Source organism: Podarcis vaucheri (genome assembly GCF_965113315.1).
Source record: "Podarcis vaucheri genome assembly, chromosome: 12".
Lineage (NCBI taxonomy): Eukaryota > Metazoa > Chordata > Lepidosauria > Squamata > Lacertidae > Podarcis > Podarcis vaucheri.
In genome coordinates, this window is record NC_138750.1 from 41,925,527 (window position 1) to 41,942,525 (window position 16,999).

Sequence of the window (16,999 nt, forward strand, 5' to 3'; positions counted from 1 at the left end):
ATTGTCTGTTGTGATTGGCAGCTTCTCCCTAGGGTCTTAGGCAAGCATCACCTGCTACCTTACCCTTTTAACTAGGGATGCTGGAGTCAGGTGCTCTTCTACTGAGTTGCAGTCCCACCCACTCAGTGGGACATGGCCAGTTTATGCATTAGTGCAGCAGTGGAAGAGCCATTTCCCCATGGCTGCTTCCCATGCAACTTTAGTATCAATGGGCCACATAACGGAGTTTCTTTTGATGTGAGCATCTCCTAGACCTCCAAAAGTGGTGTTTGTACACTGTTTGGTTCAGCCATCTTGTTCCTCCATTGATTTGCACTATATATGCCTTAGAATGAGGTGGTAAGAGTCCTGAGGTGTTAGAGTAGATTACCACTTCAGACTATGTGAAAACAAAACTCCTTGCAAATGGAAAACTAGATTACCAGGAAGAAAACTTCAGATGTGCTTGCTTTCTGCTTGAAAGGGATTTGTTTTAAACTTCAGCAAATGGTATTTCAGAGAACATTCAGAAATGTCATTCCCCCTACCTGTAATCTGAAATGGTACAGTCCATTCTGTTCCATCAGGATTCCACCACCTTCGTTCTGCTTTGCACATAGGCCAGGACATTGCCAGAGAAGCACCGGGTGAAGCTATATGGAAGTGGCTCCCCCCAGTGTTTCAGTAACATATCAATTGGGCCTTACCTCCAAGAAAAAAATATAGTTAAGATCAGAGTGTTCGTATTTACTGTTTCTGCTGTACAGGATATGACATAATATTGTCTGAGTCATGGAAAGTTTTGGGGCCTCTCTAGGTTTTTGCTTCCTTTTGAGGGTAGCAGCTGGAGTGTAAAGTGTAAATCAACTTGCTTAGAAGTGTGCAGGCTGGGGAGTGACACGTGGAAAGTAACAAAGAGCGTAAGTTGCACTCTCACGCAGGAAACATTCGGAGCCACACAAGCAAGAGTCCACCAATCTAATCTCCTCCTCTCTCCTGTTTCTCTCTTCTTGGCTCTGCCTTTCTTAAGCTCCATTTGCTACTGTAGTTTGTGCACACATACCTTCCCAGATGGTCAGCCATCCAAGGAGCTACAAATCATGCCTCTCTGAAACCAGGAGTCATAATTCATTCCAAGCATAGGAGAACCACATGAGGGGAAATCTCTTATTACAACAAGGGCTTCCTGGATTTTCTTGGCCTTTTCCACAGCTGGGGTTATGGCATGGGATAAACCTGTGCAGAGCGCAGCTTCTAGCTGCTTTTTTGGGTAGCTGCCTGTCAGTTGTGGTAGCTGATTATTTATATTCATTTTATTTCAGCTTTTTATATACTACATAATCACTGAAGTTTCTAAGTGGTGTTTATAAAATGGAAAAAAAAACCTTACAGTGACTAGAATAAATTGAAATTAATTAGAAAAAGATGAAATTTCCTTCAAATGCCTGCTGGAATAGAAAGGTCTGTGTCAAGCATCTGATCTCAGCTGGGAGGGAGTTTCACAAAATCAGGCCCATAATACTGAATGCATGCTTTCTAGTGGACACAAGCCACGCATCTGAGCCACTAACAAGAGCCTTCACTGATGATCTCAGTGACTGGGCAGGGATATAAGGAACCAGGTGTTCCTTAAGGAATCCGAGACCCAAGTTGTTAAGACCCTTGTAAATTAATATGGGACCCTTGAACTTGGCCCGGTAACATATGGGCAGCTAGTGTTAGCTTTTACACTCTGGAATTAGGTGTTAGTAGTAGTCTCTCTTCACCAGCAGCCTATCCACAGCATTTTGCACTAGCTGGAGCTCCCAGACTATGACCCAAGGATATCCTACATAGAGTTCATTGCAATAATCAAGTCTTGAGGTTAAATGACTCACTGTGCCCAGGTCATCACTGTTTGCAGAATTCACCACTGCAGGGGGCAGTGGAGGAGGAGAGGTCAGGGCCACCTGCCCATGCTGACTGCTGGAATCTGTACAGGTCAGGGCCGTCCATTTTTCTCAGGTGCTTCTTGCTGACCAAGTAAGCATCATACCATCCACAGGGTAGAGAGGACTAACCCAGGCCTTGATGCATTTACACGCTTAGGTAATTTGAAAGTTCTCTGCACCCTAATCCACATGTAAGCTCGTTTACAAGCTGTGATGCTACGCTGCACTGTGTAAAAGCACATGGGACTGGATGCTAGTCTGTTTACTGCAAGGGAAATCATTTGCAATGCTGGGTGTTGTCCATGCCTATTTCCTGTACCAGGTTGGTGTCAGCTATTGGCACTGCTGCATCAGCACTGGAGCAACACATTCTTGCTAGTGTTTTGCAACTTAAAAAAAGAAGAAGATATATGTTTATAACATGTCAGCTCCCATACCAAGGATCTGAGTCCTTTCCCTGCACCCCTATTTTATCACTGGAAAAGGCTCTCCTCCACCTACCGCATGCTATGTCCGTTTACTTTGTCGTAGCCTGTCTTATAAATAAGCCAAGGATGTGTTTGCTTAAAGAAAAATGTAACTCTATTGCAATATGCCAGAAGTTCAAAATATGTGTCAGCAGCTGCAGTATGTGAAATGGCAGGCTGTGCCCAGCACAGTGCCTTTCCGTTTGTGAAAGGTGTGGGTGCATTTCACGGCTCTCAGAAGCCAGTCAGTATTGAGGCCATGGCACACTGGGAGAGGACATCAACCCCCCACCCTGCCCCAGTGCTGCAATCCTGATGAATAAAACCCTCCCCTGAAGCTACTATTGCACCTGGGAGGATGAAGTTGCCACTGGTGTCAAAGACTGCTTCGGAAATCGCCTTATGCCTGGTCAGACCCTTTCCCCCTCTGGCCCGGTATTGTTTATTCTGACTAACAGCAGTCTTCAGGGATCAAGCAGAAGACTTCCCCACCACCTTCTACATGACTCTTTAGTAATAATCATAATCATAATCATAATCATAACAATTTATTATTTATACTCCGCCTATCTGGCTGGGTTTCCCCAGCCACTCTAGGCGGCTTCCAACAGAATATATTAAAATGCAATAGTCAGGGACGCGGACTTATAAAAAATATTGGGGGGGCCCGGGAAAGCTCGTGAAATGTAAATAAGCTCATGAATATGCAAATAAGCTCATGAATATGCAAATAAAGTGGCGCCGCCCCCTCGTGAGCGAATAGGGGAGAGCGTGCTGCTGCCTATTAATCAGCTCCGGAACAGCTGATATGCGGGAAACCTGGGGCTAGAGGCAGAAGCCCCCGCCCCCGGGGATTCCCCTGTTCTCGCGGGGGACGGCCGGGGCTCTCCAGCTAGGGCGCGCGGCTGGCTGGCTGGCTGGGGAGGGAGCAGGTGGGGAGGAGGCGGGGGACGGCGGCAAGGGCGCCCGAGATTATTGGGGGGGCTGAGCCCCCCCAAAATTTTTTTTGAGGGGGCTCAAGCCCCCTCAAGCCCCATGGAGTCGGCGCCTATGGCAATAGTCTATGAAACATTAAAAGCTTCCCTGAAAACATTCATTATTTAATCTGTAACATTCTGCATGCCAAGTATGAGCTATAGACCCACCCCTCTTGCAGCAAATAGCACCTTAAGGAGGGATTTTAATTGGAACTGCAGGACTTGGGCGGGGGCAGAGTTAACATCTCATTCCTCCATGCCACTGTTCAGATCCTGATTGGGGGCAGGGTTGGCTGCAATGCTATTTAGTGTGTATATATATATATATATATATATGCAGGTTTTGGTGTCTTCGGGTGTCTTCCCGTGTAAGAGTCGGGGTGTCTGTGCGACGTTTCGACGAGGTCTCACTCGTCATCTTCATTCCTGTACCCGTGAAAATCTACGAAAGCAAATATATATATATATATATATATGCTTTCGTAGATTTTCACGGGTACAGGAATGCAGGTTTTGGTGTCTTCGGGTGTCTTCCCGTGTAAGAGTCGGGGTGTCTGGGCGACGTTTCGACGAGGTCTCACTCGTCATCTTCAGGCTGGTGCTTTCGGCTTCTTGTTACTGGAACAGAGCAGAGTCTGGTATTTGAGTTCCTATAAATACTGTTGAGGGGTGTGGTGTATAGCCTCCAACGTTCTGGGCAGAGAGGAAGTTCCTAGATTAGTGTGCCTTTTCTTCTTTTGTTCCTTAATTACTTGAGGGATATCTTGGGTGATTTCATGAGTGATATTCTGAATATCACTGGGTGGGTCATTAAAAACCGACACCAGAACCAGAGGCACACAGAACGCCGTCACCAATCAACCACACCAGACCCAAACCCAGACCCTCTCCACAGACATATTACAGACTCCATCCAGTAGCCAAACTATAGTGGCACCTCCGGATGCTGCACCCCCCTGCAATCCCTACACAGATCTGGCTGGCACAAGACACAAAACCATAGCTCGCCCCTATACACGAAGCCAAGCCAGAGCACAACTAAATGCAGCACAGCCATCTTCTCAGAAAAACTCTTCACAAGCTCAAGAGGTCAAGACACGAAAGCTTTAGCAACTAATCTACACTTAATGACCCACCCAGTGATATTCAGAATATCACTCATGAAATCACCCAAGATATCCCTCAAGTAATTAAGGAACAAAAGAAGAAAAGGCACACTAATCTAGGAACTTCCTCTCTGCCCAGAACGTTGGAGGCTATACACCACACCCCTCAACAGTATTTATAGGAACTCAAATACCAGACTCTGCTCTGTTCCAGTAACAAGAAGCCGAAAGCACCAGCCTGAAGATGACGAGTGAGACCTCGTCGAAACGTCGCCCAGACACCCCGACTCTTACACGGGAAGACACCCGAAGACACCAAAACCTGCATATATATATATATATATATATATATATATATATATGCTTTCGTAGATTTTCACGGGTACAGGAATGCAGGTTTTGGTGTCTTCGGGTGTCTTCCCGTGTAAGAGTCGGGGTGTCTGTGCGACGTTTCGACGAGGTCTCACTCGTCATCTTCAGGCTGGTCTGTTCTGGCTCTGTTCTGGCTCTGTTCCAGTAACAAGAAGCCGAAAGCACCAGCCTGAAGATGACGAGTGAGACCTCGTCGAAACGTCGCACAGACACCCCGACTCTTACACGGGAAGACACCCGAAGACACCAAAACCTGCATATATATATATATATATATATATACCGTATTTTTCGCTCTATAACACGCAGATTTTTTCTCCTAAAAAGGAAGGGGAAATGCATTGGGTCAGCCAAAATTCACCATCAGAGCACATAGCATGTCCATGGCTACAGCCTGTCCACCCCCCAAAAAATCACGCACCCACTGTTGCCTGGGGCTGCAATGGTGCAAAAACGTGGTTACAAAGCATGGATCCACAGGGATTCTCAGGATTTTTGCATTGGGTCACCCCAAATTCACCATCAGATCACATGTCTGTGGCCACAGCATGAAGCACAAAAATGATACGTCCACTGTTTCATTCAGAATATTTTTTCCCTTGTTTTCCTCCTCTAAAAACGATGTGCGTGTTATGGTCAGGTGCGTGTTATAGAGCGAAAAATACGGTATATATATGTGTGTATATATATATATATATATATATATATATATATATATATATATATGCTTTCGTAGATTTTCACGGGTACAGGAATGCAGGTTTTGGTGTCTTCGGGTGTCTTCCCGTGTAAGAGTCGGGGTGTCTGTGCGACGTTTCGACGAGGTCTCACTCGTCATCTTCAGGCTGGTGCTTTCGGCTTCTTGTTACTTCAGTGGATTGCAATAGCCTCAGTGGTGCCTTCTACACCGCGACCAGATGCAGAAAGTCCCGGGCCCTGTTTGCATCCGCCTGTCCGATGTCGGAGACGGGAGAACGTCCACTTCTTGCTCCCGCTGGAGGGACTCTCCGCCCTCTCCATGGAAGAACCCGCTGCCACTCGACGACCACCGGGGCAGGAGGTAGTCAGCAAAGGAGGCCCACCCTGTGGCTGGCTACCTCCTGCCCCGGTGGTCGTCGAGTGGCAGCGGGTTCTTCCATGGAGAGGGCGGAGAGTCCCTCCAGCGGGAGCAAGAAGTGGACGTTCTCCCGTCTCCGACATCGGACAGGCGGATGCAAACAGGGCCCGGGACTTTCTGCATCTGGTCGCGGTGTAGAAGGCACCACTGAGGCTATTGCAATCCACTGAAGTAACAAGAAGCCGAAAGCACCAGCCTGAAGATGACGAGTGAGACCTCGTCGAAACGTCGCACAGACACCCCGACTCTTACACGGGAAGACACCCGAAGACACCAAAACCTGCATATATATATATATATATATATATATATATATATATATATATATATATATATATATCTGTGTGTTTCACATTTATCTAGTTTGGCCCTTGGTGATCATGCACATGCTTAAAATGACAGTTGGATGTCATTTGAGTTTATGGGTGGAGACTGGTAGAATCTGATAGGCGCTAGAGATGCATCCAGCCATTGCTCTCAGAAATTCTAAGTTTCCACAGATCCTCAGGAAGGAGCCAAACCCTGTAGACCGACATCTCCAGAAACTCATATTAACTTTTAAGTTGAAAATAGAAACAAGGACTAGAAAACAGGAGGTATTCCTGATAATTTGCGGGAATTTGAGTGTATACAGATTGTCTACTGCAAAAGGCAGAGAGGGGATACAGAGAGAGGGGTTAGGTAGGTGGGTCTATCTTGATAACATTGGCACAAGCCTCCCTGAAAAATTGATGCAGCAAGGCTGGAAGAGGCAAATGGGAGAAGAGTGATGTCACTCGGTCTCAATGTTGCATATGATGCTGCTTGAACTGTTGTGGCACAAGGATATATGAACATATGGAATTGCCTCACATTGAGCAAGACCATTAGTCTATCTAGTGCAGGACTGTCTACTCTGACCAGTAGCAGCTACCTAGGGATTGGTCTGTGTGGTGCAATGGGTCAGTGCATCTGGCTGTTAACGAGAAGGTTGGTGGTTTGAACCCACCCAGGGACGGCTGTGGGCAGGATTCCTGCATTGCAGGGCGTTGGACTAGATGACCCTCGGGGTCCCTGCCAACTCTGTGATTCTATTATTGAACCCTGAACCTTATACGCAGGTAGCACTGTGGGTTAAACCACAGAGCCTAGGACTTGCTGATCAGAAGGTCGGCGGTTCGAATCCCTGCAACGGGGTGAGCTCCCGTTGCTCGGTCCCCGCTCCTGTCAACCTAGCAGTTCGAAAGCACGTCAAAGTGCAAGTAGATAAATGGGAAGGTAAACGGCATTTCTGTGCGCTGCTCTGGTTTGCCAGAAGCGGCTTAGTCATGCTGGCCACATGAGCCAGAAGCTGTCTGCGGACAATCACCGGCTCCCTTGGCCAATAAAGCGAGATGAGCGCCGCAACCCCAGAGTCGGCCACAACTGGACCTAATGGTCAGGGGTCCCTTTACCTTTATCTTTACTCTATTACTGGCGACCTAAAACACTCCCCCAGACATTTAAAATTATGGTTTGGATTGGCTGCTTGTTTCCTTGATGTCCTTGATGTATTTGAATTCATGTCTTTCAATTCAAATACAGCGTTCTGGTTTAATTGAATGGTGAATGTTAGTTAACCACACAAAGGGTTTAAACACCCAGCCGTGGGTAGCTCGGTTGTGCCTGCCTTTAAAACTCCAAGAATGGGAAGCTGGATACAAGCTGTTAGTCACTGTAGTATTTTAATCTACTTGCAACGTTAGTACAGAGAGATAGAATATCATGTCATTATCTAATTACATTTGAGGTTAGTAGAGCCTCAGGTAGTCACAAGGGAGAGACAGGTATCCCTGCAGGATACAGAAGATCCATTTTGGACTACAGAAATGCATACTGAATGTGTGGAGTCGCAGGAGACAAAGTACATGTTAGGTCAGCTGCTCTCAACCTTTTTGCTGACTCCAGACCACTTGAAAATTGCTAGGGGTGTCAGTAGACCACTTAATACATTTTTTTCACTGAAACCATTGTCAAAAGCAGACCAAATTATGAAAATCACAGGTGCCAGGCTGCCGAGACAGGCCCCCTTAATTTGCAGATTTCTAGGGAGGAAATACACCATCACTGCATTATGAAAATTGTGGGCCTTAGATCAGAGCCTTATTAGTCTGTCCAATAAATCCGTCTCTGATCAAAACAGCCTTGATCATCAGAAAAAAACAAATTGTGCTGGGTTAAGCACAAGTATTTTTCATTTGTTCTCTAACCTTTCCATGGATCACCTGAATGGAGCTTGCAGACTACCAGTGATCCATGGACCAGACTTTGAGAATTTCAGAGTTAGGTCATATCTGCATCAGACAACTTTTACAATATTGGAGCTGGCGAATGCCAATGAAGTCCTTGCCTCATGCCATGCCGAGTCAAGATCCATTTGAATAAACCTGTAGGCTGTACGTTACACTAAACGGTACCTGTTTTACACAACATGGCCTTTCATTTCAGTTGGTGCCTTGACTTCCTCCTCCATTTCCATTGGGGCTGCAATACTTAACACCCACAATCTGACGCAAGTTGAAAGATACACACGTTTAAATCTCGTTGATTTCATTGGGATATAACAGAACACAGAACAGTTCACTAGGTTGTGGCTTTTTTAAAAAAATGTGTGCATCTGCTTATTTATAAACTTACTGCCTTCCAAAATAAATCAGACTTGATGCACAAGAAACATTTTCAAGATTCCTGGATCTAGAAAGGATACTTACAAGTTTATTCATTATAGAAATAACAGAAGGCTGGGTTTTTCCAAGCAGACTTAGTAACTTCTTGATGATGATTGTCAGCCAATGCCTTACTGAAAACGTTTTGTTTTTTGATAGACTAAGAAAGCTTTAAAGAACATCCTGCAGAAGTGCACTCATCTGCCAGCACTCGAACCCTTATTGCATGATGCTCCTCCAAACATCCTGAAGCACATAGTCGGCCAGTTCAGTAAGGTAAATGAGCATTTGCTTACACTTCCTAAAGGCTCCATACGTGGCCAACATTTCTAAAACCAATCTGGGTAGCTTGATGAGCACATTAGCACTCTCAGGGCCGAGGGCAGCTGTTGTGCACAGAAAGCAACAACAACAGTGGCATAGGTTGGTCTTTACACTTAGGAAATAAAGACCATTCTGTGCTGCTGCTTTCTTTCTGTGTTGCGATGCTTGTTGCAGCTGCTTTTGGTCTTGTTCTTGTGCATCTGTGCAGGCAGCTGTACCTGAATCCAGTTCTGGAGTGTTTTGTTGAGGACACTTGAAATCACTTGCTGGGAACAGCCAAGAGTGCAGCAGGAAAAAGGCTTTGCTCTGTAGATCAAGCCAAGGGAAGAAGGGAAAATGCCCTTGCTATATATGCTGGCCTGTCTAATCCATAGGCTTCATACTGCCTGCCAGGTCAAGGGGCAGTGCTTGCATGAACTTGCCCTCTCAGGCCCATGCTCACATAACCAGTAGTGTAGTGGCAAATTCAGAATTACAGGGCCCCTTCATAATAGTCTCAGCCATGGCCTCTCACAACTCCACCTGCTCCCTTCTAAGATTGTGCAGTAATCTTGTAAAATAATAACTAGGGATGTATTCTGACTCCCCTCCTTTCACTCTGATTGGCTCCAGTCAGCACAAAGAATGGGAAGATTTCTCAGTAGCTAAAAAGCTCCCCTTTCATGCCAATAGGATGCTAGAGACGGGGACTATGCTGCAGAACTAGTTACGGGTCTTTGACCCCCTGCAACCACAGACCACTGCATCTCTGTGCATAACTCCTGAGTCCCTGACAACCAATGTCCCCTCTTCTTTAACATGTTTTTTAATATGACACTCCATGGTTTTATGCCTCAGATGGAATGAATAGTCAATGTTTTTCTAGAATAAACTGAAGTTAGGAAATGTAGGAAACAAGAAATCCAGCCACAATATATTTTGTTGTCTCTGCAAACCTCAAGCCAATAAATGTATAAGAAAAGGGGCTCCCTTCATCAGTTTTTGGAACTCTAATAGAATTCAGCCCTATATATCTTACTACAATAAACTGCCTGCTTATATTAATAATGCAGTAACTTTTCAGGGCTATTGTTCAAAAACGTATTGTCTACTATGTTTTACCCTTCCTATTTTTATTATTATTAAAAATGTAAAAGAAAGAAATCAAGCCGCTTTTCTTTGTTCTTCTTGCAGTTTTTAAAGAAATGAGGGCAAGATTTCCACTTGAGACTGCTTAACCCAAATAGAGCTCTGAGCGCTTATCCACACTTCCCCTTGTCCTTTTCCCCAGAGAAAACCACTCTTTAGCGCTCAGTCGGAGCAAATGGCAATTGAGGTTTCCCCTGGATTGACATGTGTTCTGATCTATTGCTAAAGAGTGGGCTTTCCCTTGGAAAGCAGTGGGGCAAGGGGAAAACCACTCAGAACTGTGCTTTCTCACTGCAGCACACAAGTGGAAGTATAGATGAGCCCCGAGTCTTGCAAAAAAATAGGGGGGCAGAGGGAATTACTTGAGAATTTAAATAGAGGCAATCCCTGCACTGGAAGCAGCACACTTATTAGAGTCCAGTGGAGCCCTGTTTCGTAGTTTACCATATCACTCTTGTTTTAAGGACCACCCTTTATTTTGAGAGCTGCCCCCTCCCAACCCCAATGTAATCCCTTGCTCTCTGCTATGTGCAGTGGCGTAGCGTGGGGGGTGCAGGGGGGGCCGGCCGCACCGGGCGCAACATCTGGGGGTTAGGGTTAGGGGGCGCAAATCCACGGGTTAGGGGGCGCAAATTACTTGCCTTGCCCCTGGTGCTGACAACCCACGCTACGCCACTGGCTATGTGGCAAGGATGCTTTTGGGGGGGGGGAAGCAGGGCCAAAAGAACTCTGCATACATTCCCTGCCACATCCCATTCTATGCTGCAGCTTACCCTTAGTAGCCTCAGCTGAATCTGTCTCTCTGTTGAGTGGTACATGTTGGTGTAAATACTCAGTGGACCTTAAACTATTAGAAATAATCATAAAGGTGAAGGTGAAATGAAGGATAACCTTTGTGCTTTTAAGATTTTATTAGGAGGGTTACGGCATGAATCAGATCAAGAGGAAAAGCTAGTATAAATGCATGCTAAGCAGAACAAAACAGTTTGAGTTTAGAGAAGCTTCTACTGAAATGATGGGTTGTATTGCTGCTATGGACAGTAAGATCCTGATGTGGGCTTTCTGTCCAGAGCAGCCTTCGCCAATCTGATGCTTCCAGATGTTGTTGGACTCTGACTCCCATCAGTTCCAGCCAACATGGTCAACCGCCAAAGATAGGAGTTTTAGAGTACTGGAAAACATCTGGACAGCACTAGGTTGGGGAAGGCTAGTCAAGAGAATGTCAAGTTTAAAAAACAGAATATTTTGTATCTGACTGGGGAATTTTTTATCTGCAAAGCTAAAGTTGCCTTTGCACCTTCTTCCTGCTATTAATGTGCACATAGGATCAGGATTGCTAATGTAGAACAGGAAGCAGAAGAGAGGCATTTGTAATTCAGATATGCATGCTGACCACTGTAGGTTTTGCAGTCGTGTACAAATCAGTTTGAGCAAAAACTGCTTTAAGCCTCCTGCTTGTTAATGAAAGTGCTCTGAGCAGTGAGAGTCTGCAGTTCTTCTTCACTCTCTGGGCACAGTCCAGTGGTATGTTTTTCTGCACAAGTGCCTTTGCTATTGTTCCCTTTCCCTCCTCCATTTTGTCTCAGCAAGGCTTGCAGAGGAGAACGTTCTGTTAGATTGTGCTCTTGGTGTCCCTCAATTTTGTATTTAATATTAACACTTCACAGGAGATAATAACCTTTGCAAAGAAATGCTGAATTTCTTACTATTATATGCTTCATTTTAAATAGGTTCTGCCCCATGATTCCAAAGCACGGCGCCTTTTTGTAACAAGTGGAGGCCTTAAAAAGGTTCAGGAGATAAAAGCAGAGGCTGGGTCACTTCTTCAAGAGTATATCTACACAATTAACAATTGTTATCCGGAGGAAATAGTCAGGTAAGGGTAGGAAACGATGTTGCACTTTCATTTATGCTGTCCGCAAAGCAATATCAAAATGCAAGAGATTTATAAATACAATTTAAGTTCCTATGTGACTTTCTCTTTCAGTCTGACATTGGGTTAGGGGCACAACAAAGTAACTGGACTTTTTCTTCTTCTTCTTATCATCATTCATTTGTATTCTGTTATGTGTACTGTATTTACTTACTTGGTTTTTTTGAAAGGGACTCTAGCCAAGATCCAAAATAACAATAACAATGTACAAATATTCTATGCACCTAAAAGTGCCATGCCACATATGACAGTGAGGGGAGTTCCCAAAGCAATTTGTGATGTGGTCTGCGTTGGGATGGGCTGCTCAGATGGTAAAAAGGGTTTTAACAGAATCAACTCCTGAGTACACAAAGGTACTGGGTTATACCTAGAAGTCTTATTAGATGGCCTGAGGTCCTTGGACCCAATATTCAGGATGCATGTTCACAAAGTAGGCAGTAACACTACTTTCTGTACAGGGTCCATCCACCATACCACAAAGGGCAGGATAGCCAATTCCAGGAGAGAGAGGGTAGCTTCTGACACTAATGAAAATGTGAGGAATGGACTCCAGTTGCAAATCCACTCAGAGCAGACAGAATAGCCCTCCAGGATTTTAGATTTGCTAGGCTACGGATCGCATGTAGTATCTGGCTGTCAATATGATTTTATCCTGTCCACAAAAGAAAATTGTAAGGAGTAGGATGTAAGGGACATGGCTGTAGCCCGTTTGTCTTAGTTTCTGGACTTCCATAGCCTCCAAATTTCCTGTCTGTCTGAGTCATAAGCTCCTAAAGTGGCACGTACCCATCGTGCTCCCATAGTCCCTCCTCCAGGAAGGCCTAATTGAATGGGCTCCCAATCAGCTGTGTGCTAACAAAGAGGGAAGAAGTTGGCCATCCCTATGCCAGGCCATTGCTCCTTCCAGATTGTTAAGATGCCATGCGATTGCACTCCCTCTGCTGGTCATCTGCATTTTCCATAGCATTCTGTAACTCAGTCCTGTTGGAGCCGGGAAAGTTTCACCTGCAAACTGAATCAAATTAAATGATCTGGAATTTCCCCATAAAAGAAAATTCCTTCGATGGTTCAGTGTCTTAAACTTCTGTCACCAAACCGGAGCACATCATTAAGTAGATGTCAGAGATTTTATTATGCTGGCCTGGTAGGCAGATGTGCTAGAGGTATGTGTGGCCTTCCAGATGTTGCTGAACTGCAACTCAGAACATCCCTGACCACTGGCCAAGCTGGCTGGGGATGATGGGAGTCCAGCAATATCTGGAGGGTCATAGGTTTCCCCACCCTTGTCCTAAATCAGGGGTAGGCAGCCTAAGGCCCATGGGCTGGATGCGGCCCAATCGCCTTCTCAATCCGGCCCATGGACGGTCTGGGAATCAGCGTGTTTTTACATGAGTAGAATGTGTGCTTTTATTTAAAGTGCATCTCTGAGTTATTTGTGGGGCATAGGAATTTGTTCACCCCCCCAAAAAAAATATATATAGTCCGTCCCACCCCATGCTCTGAGGGACGGTGGACCAGCCCACGGCTGAAAAAGGTTGCTGATCCCTGTGCTAGATCAACATGACAGTCTATTTTAATCTCGTGTTCAAGATTTAAGATGTACAATATTAACTGGCAGGGGGAGGTTAAGCACATAGCCTGAGCCCATCACTTTTTAGTCAGAAGTAATCCTGTTGGTTTCAGTGGGATTTGCTCCCAATAAAGTGTGCATAGAATTGTAGTTTCATTGAGAGAACACCATCAATTTGCTAGCAGAAAGAGGGAAATTATGCAAACTCTCTGTTTACATAGCACTCAGACATTGTTAATGTATTAGTGTTCTCTGTTACACAAAGGTTTGCATACTCCCACACCAACAGATGTTGGTCCACTGAAATATCATCTTGTTTATTTTATATTTCCACTTCCTTGCAGTTTCACCTAGAGAAGTTAAGGGTATTGTTCATTTTTACATTCATAAATTATTTACTCTTTGTCTAGAAAAGGCAACAGTTATGCCATTTGAAACATTAAGAAACTAGTTTCTGCCCAGCTTCTTGCTTTGCAGTTTCTTACTGTCTGTTGATTTTTGTTTTGTCTTAAATGCCACACACTGCTTTTAAATCTGACCTTTGTGCTGGGATCTAAGGGAAGCTGGGACACATTTTTATACTTTGATTGCATGCCCAAGAGGGAATCGTTAGACAGCAGTAAATTCCACCAAGTAAAATCTTTAAGGGATCCAAACAACATTAAGCAAATTCTCCAGAGGGAAACCTTTGGATGCTTGTGTTTTTCTTTGTCATCGCTAAGCAAAGCTGTAATAGAGCAGAGGGTACAATTTCAGGTTTCAGTGAGAATGGAGGAGAGCAAGATTCACAGCAAGGGTCAAAGGCCTCTTTTTGGATAGAAAGACCGAACGACAAATATTTTTTTAAAAAATAGTGTGAATACTATGTATGCCTCATAATTACCTCAGATATATTGTAAACTGCCCTGTGATCCTTGGATGGAGGGCAGTACAGTGGTACCTCGGGTTACATACACTTCAGGTTACATACGCTTCAGGTTACACACTCCGCTAACCCAGAGATAGTACCTCAGGTTAAGAACTTTGCTTCAGGATGAGAACAGAAATCGTGCTCTGGCAGCAGCAGGAGGCTTCATTAGCTAAAGTGGTGTTTCAGGTTAAGAATGGACCTCCGGAACTAATTAAGTACTTAACTCGAGGTACCACTGTATAGCATTCTTATTATTTATCATTAGTGATGATCCTGAAGACTCACATTTGTCCTCTCCAAATGGTGAAGGGGAATGTGTAATTATTATTTTTTACATATTATACCAGGACAAGCAGAGTTGGGCCAGTGGAGGGAGGGATTCAGATACATAGTGACCAGTGTAAAATGTCTTTAGAACTAATCAACCCCTGCACAGGCCCAAACACGTGGTTCCATTTCCTAGGCAGTAACATCAAATTGCAAATGACTAGGCCCATAACACACAGCACAGAAGATGTGGAAGGTGAAAAACAACAACATAGGCTGCAATCCAATCCCACTTCCTTGAGGATAAATTCCATTGACTAAGTAGTTGTTAGGATTGTGTTGCAAACTCTCTTGAACTCAGTGGGACTTACTTCTGAGTAGACATGTATAGACTTGTCTTGTTAATATCTAGTGGACATCAAATCCATTCTTCAATATAAAGTTACAAGGTTTGAGCAGCGGTGGACCTAATTGGGGGGGGGGGCTGAAGCTTGAACTGTTATGGGGGGGAAGGCCTTCACAGCCAGCAAAAAGGTTTTTTACTTTGGAAAAAGGTGGGTAATGAGGGGAACATGATAGCAGTACTGTATATGACATGATGTATGATGTGGAGAAACTGGACAGAGAGATGTTTCTCACCCTCTTGCATAATACTTAAAGCCAGAGTCATCCAATGAAACTGAGTGGTGGGAGCTTCAAGGCAGAGAAAAGTCCTTGTTGATGTACCGCATGGAGTCCAGTTCTCTCACCCTATGTTTGGAGGAATTCCCTCCTAAGATGGTTCTTCCCATTTACAGTTTTTATAAGTAGTTGTTTTGATTTTTAAAAAACGGGTGCCCCTAATATATTGGCCCACAAATAATTATTTTAAAATGTTCTAGCTGATAGAGCCAACCAATTACCTAATTAGCTAAAGACTGATGCCCTAATAGTTGCATACTTGCTTAAGATGAAATCCTAACTCTTTGATTTATTCCTCATAAACATGCTGGTATGTATCATGTGTCATCTTTGGCCATGACCCAGCACAGAGTGAAATGCACTTAATCCCCCTGATTTCTTTCAGCAGGTTTAAGTATGCTTAATTCTGTGTTCAATGGTAGTTTGGTATTTAGCATGTTGAGTTTTTCATCAAGGCACCCTTGTTTCTCTTTCAGATATTATTCCCCTGGATATTCTGAAGCACTTCTGGAAAGGGTAGAAAATTATCAGCCAGTTCTATAAACCCTTCATCATTGGTGACAGAGCATTCCGCATCCCCCTATTTCCAATCTGTGTTTTTGAGTGGCAAGTGACTATATTTCTAGTCTGGGAGATATTTAACTTTCTATATTCTTCTGTTCCCAATCAATTATGACAACAAGAAGACATACCCTTTCCATCTTTAATCTACACTTGGTTTTCTGGAAACCTTACCTAAGAACAAAGACTTTTACACACCTGTGTTAAGAGGCCTGCATTTCTCAGAAGTTATTGAGGACCTGAAGGGGCCAGTGCTCTTCCCGGATATACCTGTGGTCTTCAGAGCAGTTTGTCCAATCAGGTCCTTAAGACAAAGAATAGAATGAGAGGATTACAGTTTCATCCAGTAAGCACTGGACCAACATAGCCTTTGTTCATTTCAGCAGGGAGGTGCAGATTGAGATTACCCAGTCCAAGTAGGAATTGTCTTCAAATGAACAAACAAGTGGCAAACTACTTTCTCACCCCACTTCTTCACTGACCTCTGTACATAAGTACTCTTTCCATGGCACCTTGAAGAACCAAGGTGCAACTGGCACCTCCCTCCCCCCCCCCCGCAAAGATACAGTTTTTGTCTCTGTAAACTTTTAGGAGTGGATTTCAAAAGAACTGTGATTTGGGTAACAAAGTGTTTGAAAGGATAGGTGGTGAGTGATTAAAGGGAAACTGAAAATAAGCATGCCATTGAATTTTACTTGAAAATTTATCAACTCCGGAAAGAGAGAATGTTTAAAATAATATTTAAAAATTGTACCTTGGCAACTTTCCACATACTCAAAATGATAGCACTGGATACTAACAAATAAAATGACATACTAAGTCAAACAGAATGTATATGACAATTTCCTTCAGCCAACATGCAGTTTTTTCCTTTTGTGCCTGTCTTGTTTGCCTAACATTCATAATAGGTAAAAGTTAAAAGGTGTTTGGAAGAGGGAATGTTACTGCACAAAAGCTACAAAGCTAACATAACAAACACCCTTAAATTCTTG

At 44.2% G+C, this 16,999-nt stretch overlaps 1 protein-coding gene across 2 annotated transcripts in view; it reads left to right on the forward strand.

The window, feature by feature from the left end:
• The window catches only part of SPAG6 (sperm associated antigen 6), a 62,410-nt gene extending 45,727 nt beyond the window's left edge, over window positions 1-16,683 (forward strand). For both annotated transcript variants that reach the window (XM_082193643.1, XM_082193642.1), the window contains 3 exons: window positions 8,793-8,909; window positions 11,816-11,961; window positions 15,923-16,683. In XM_082193643.1, the coding sequence (XP_082049769.1) occupies window positions 8,793-8,909; window positions 11,816-11,961; window positions 15,923-15,989 (330 nt within the window). In that variant the 3' untranslated portion in view covers window positions 15,990-16,683. The remainder of the gene's footprint in view (window positions 1-8,792; window positions 8,910-11,815; window positions 11,962-15,922) is intronic.
• Window positions 16,684-16,999: the final 316 nt, after the last annotated feature.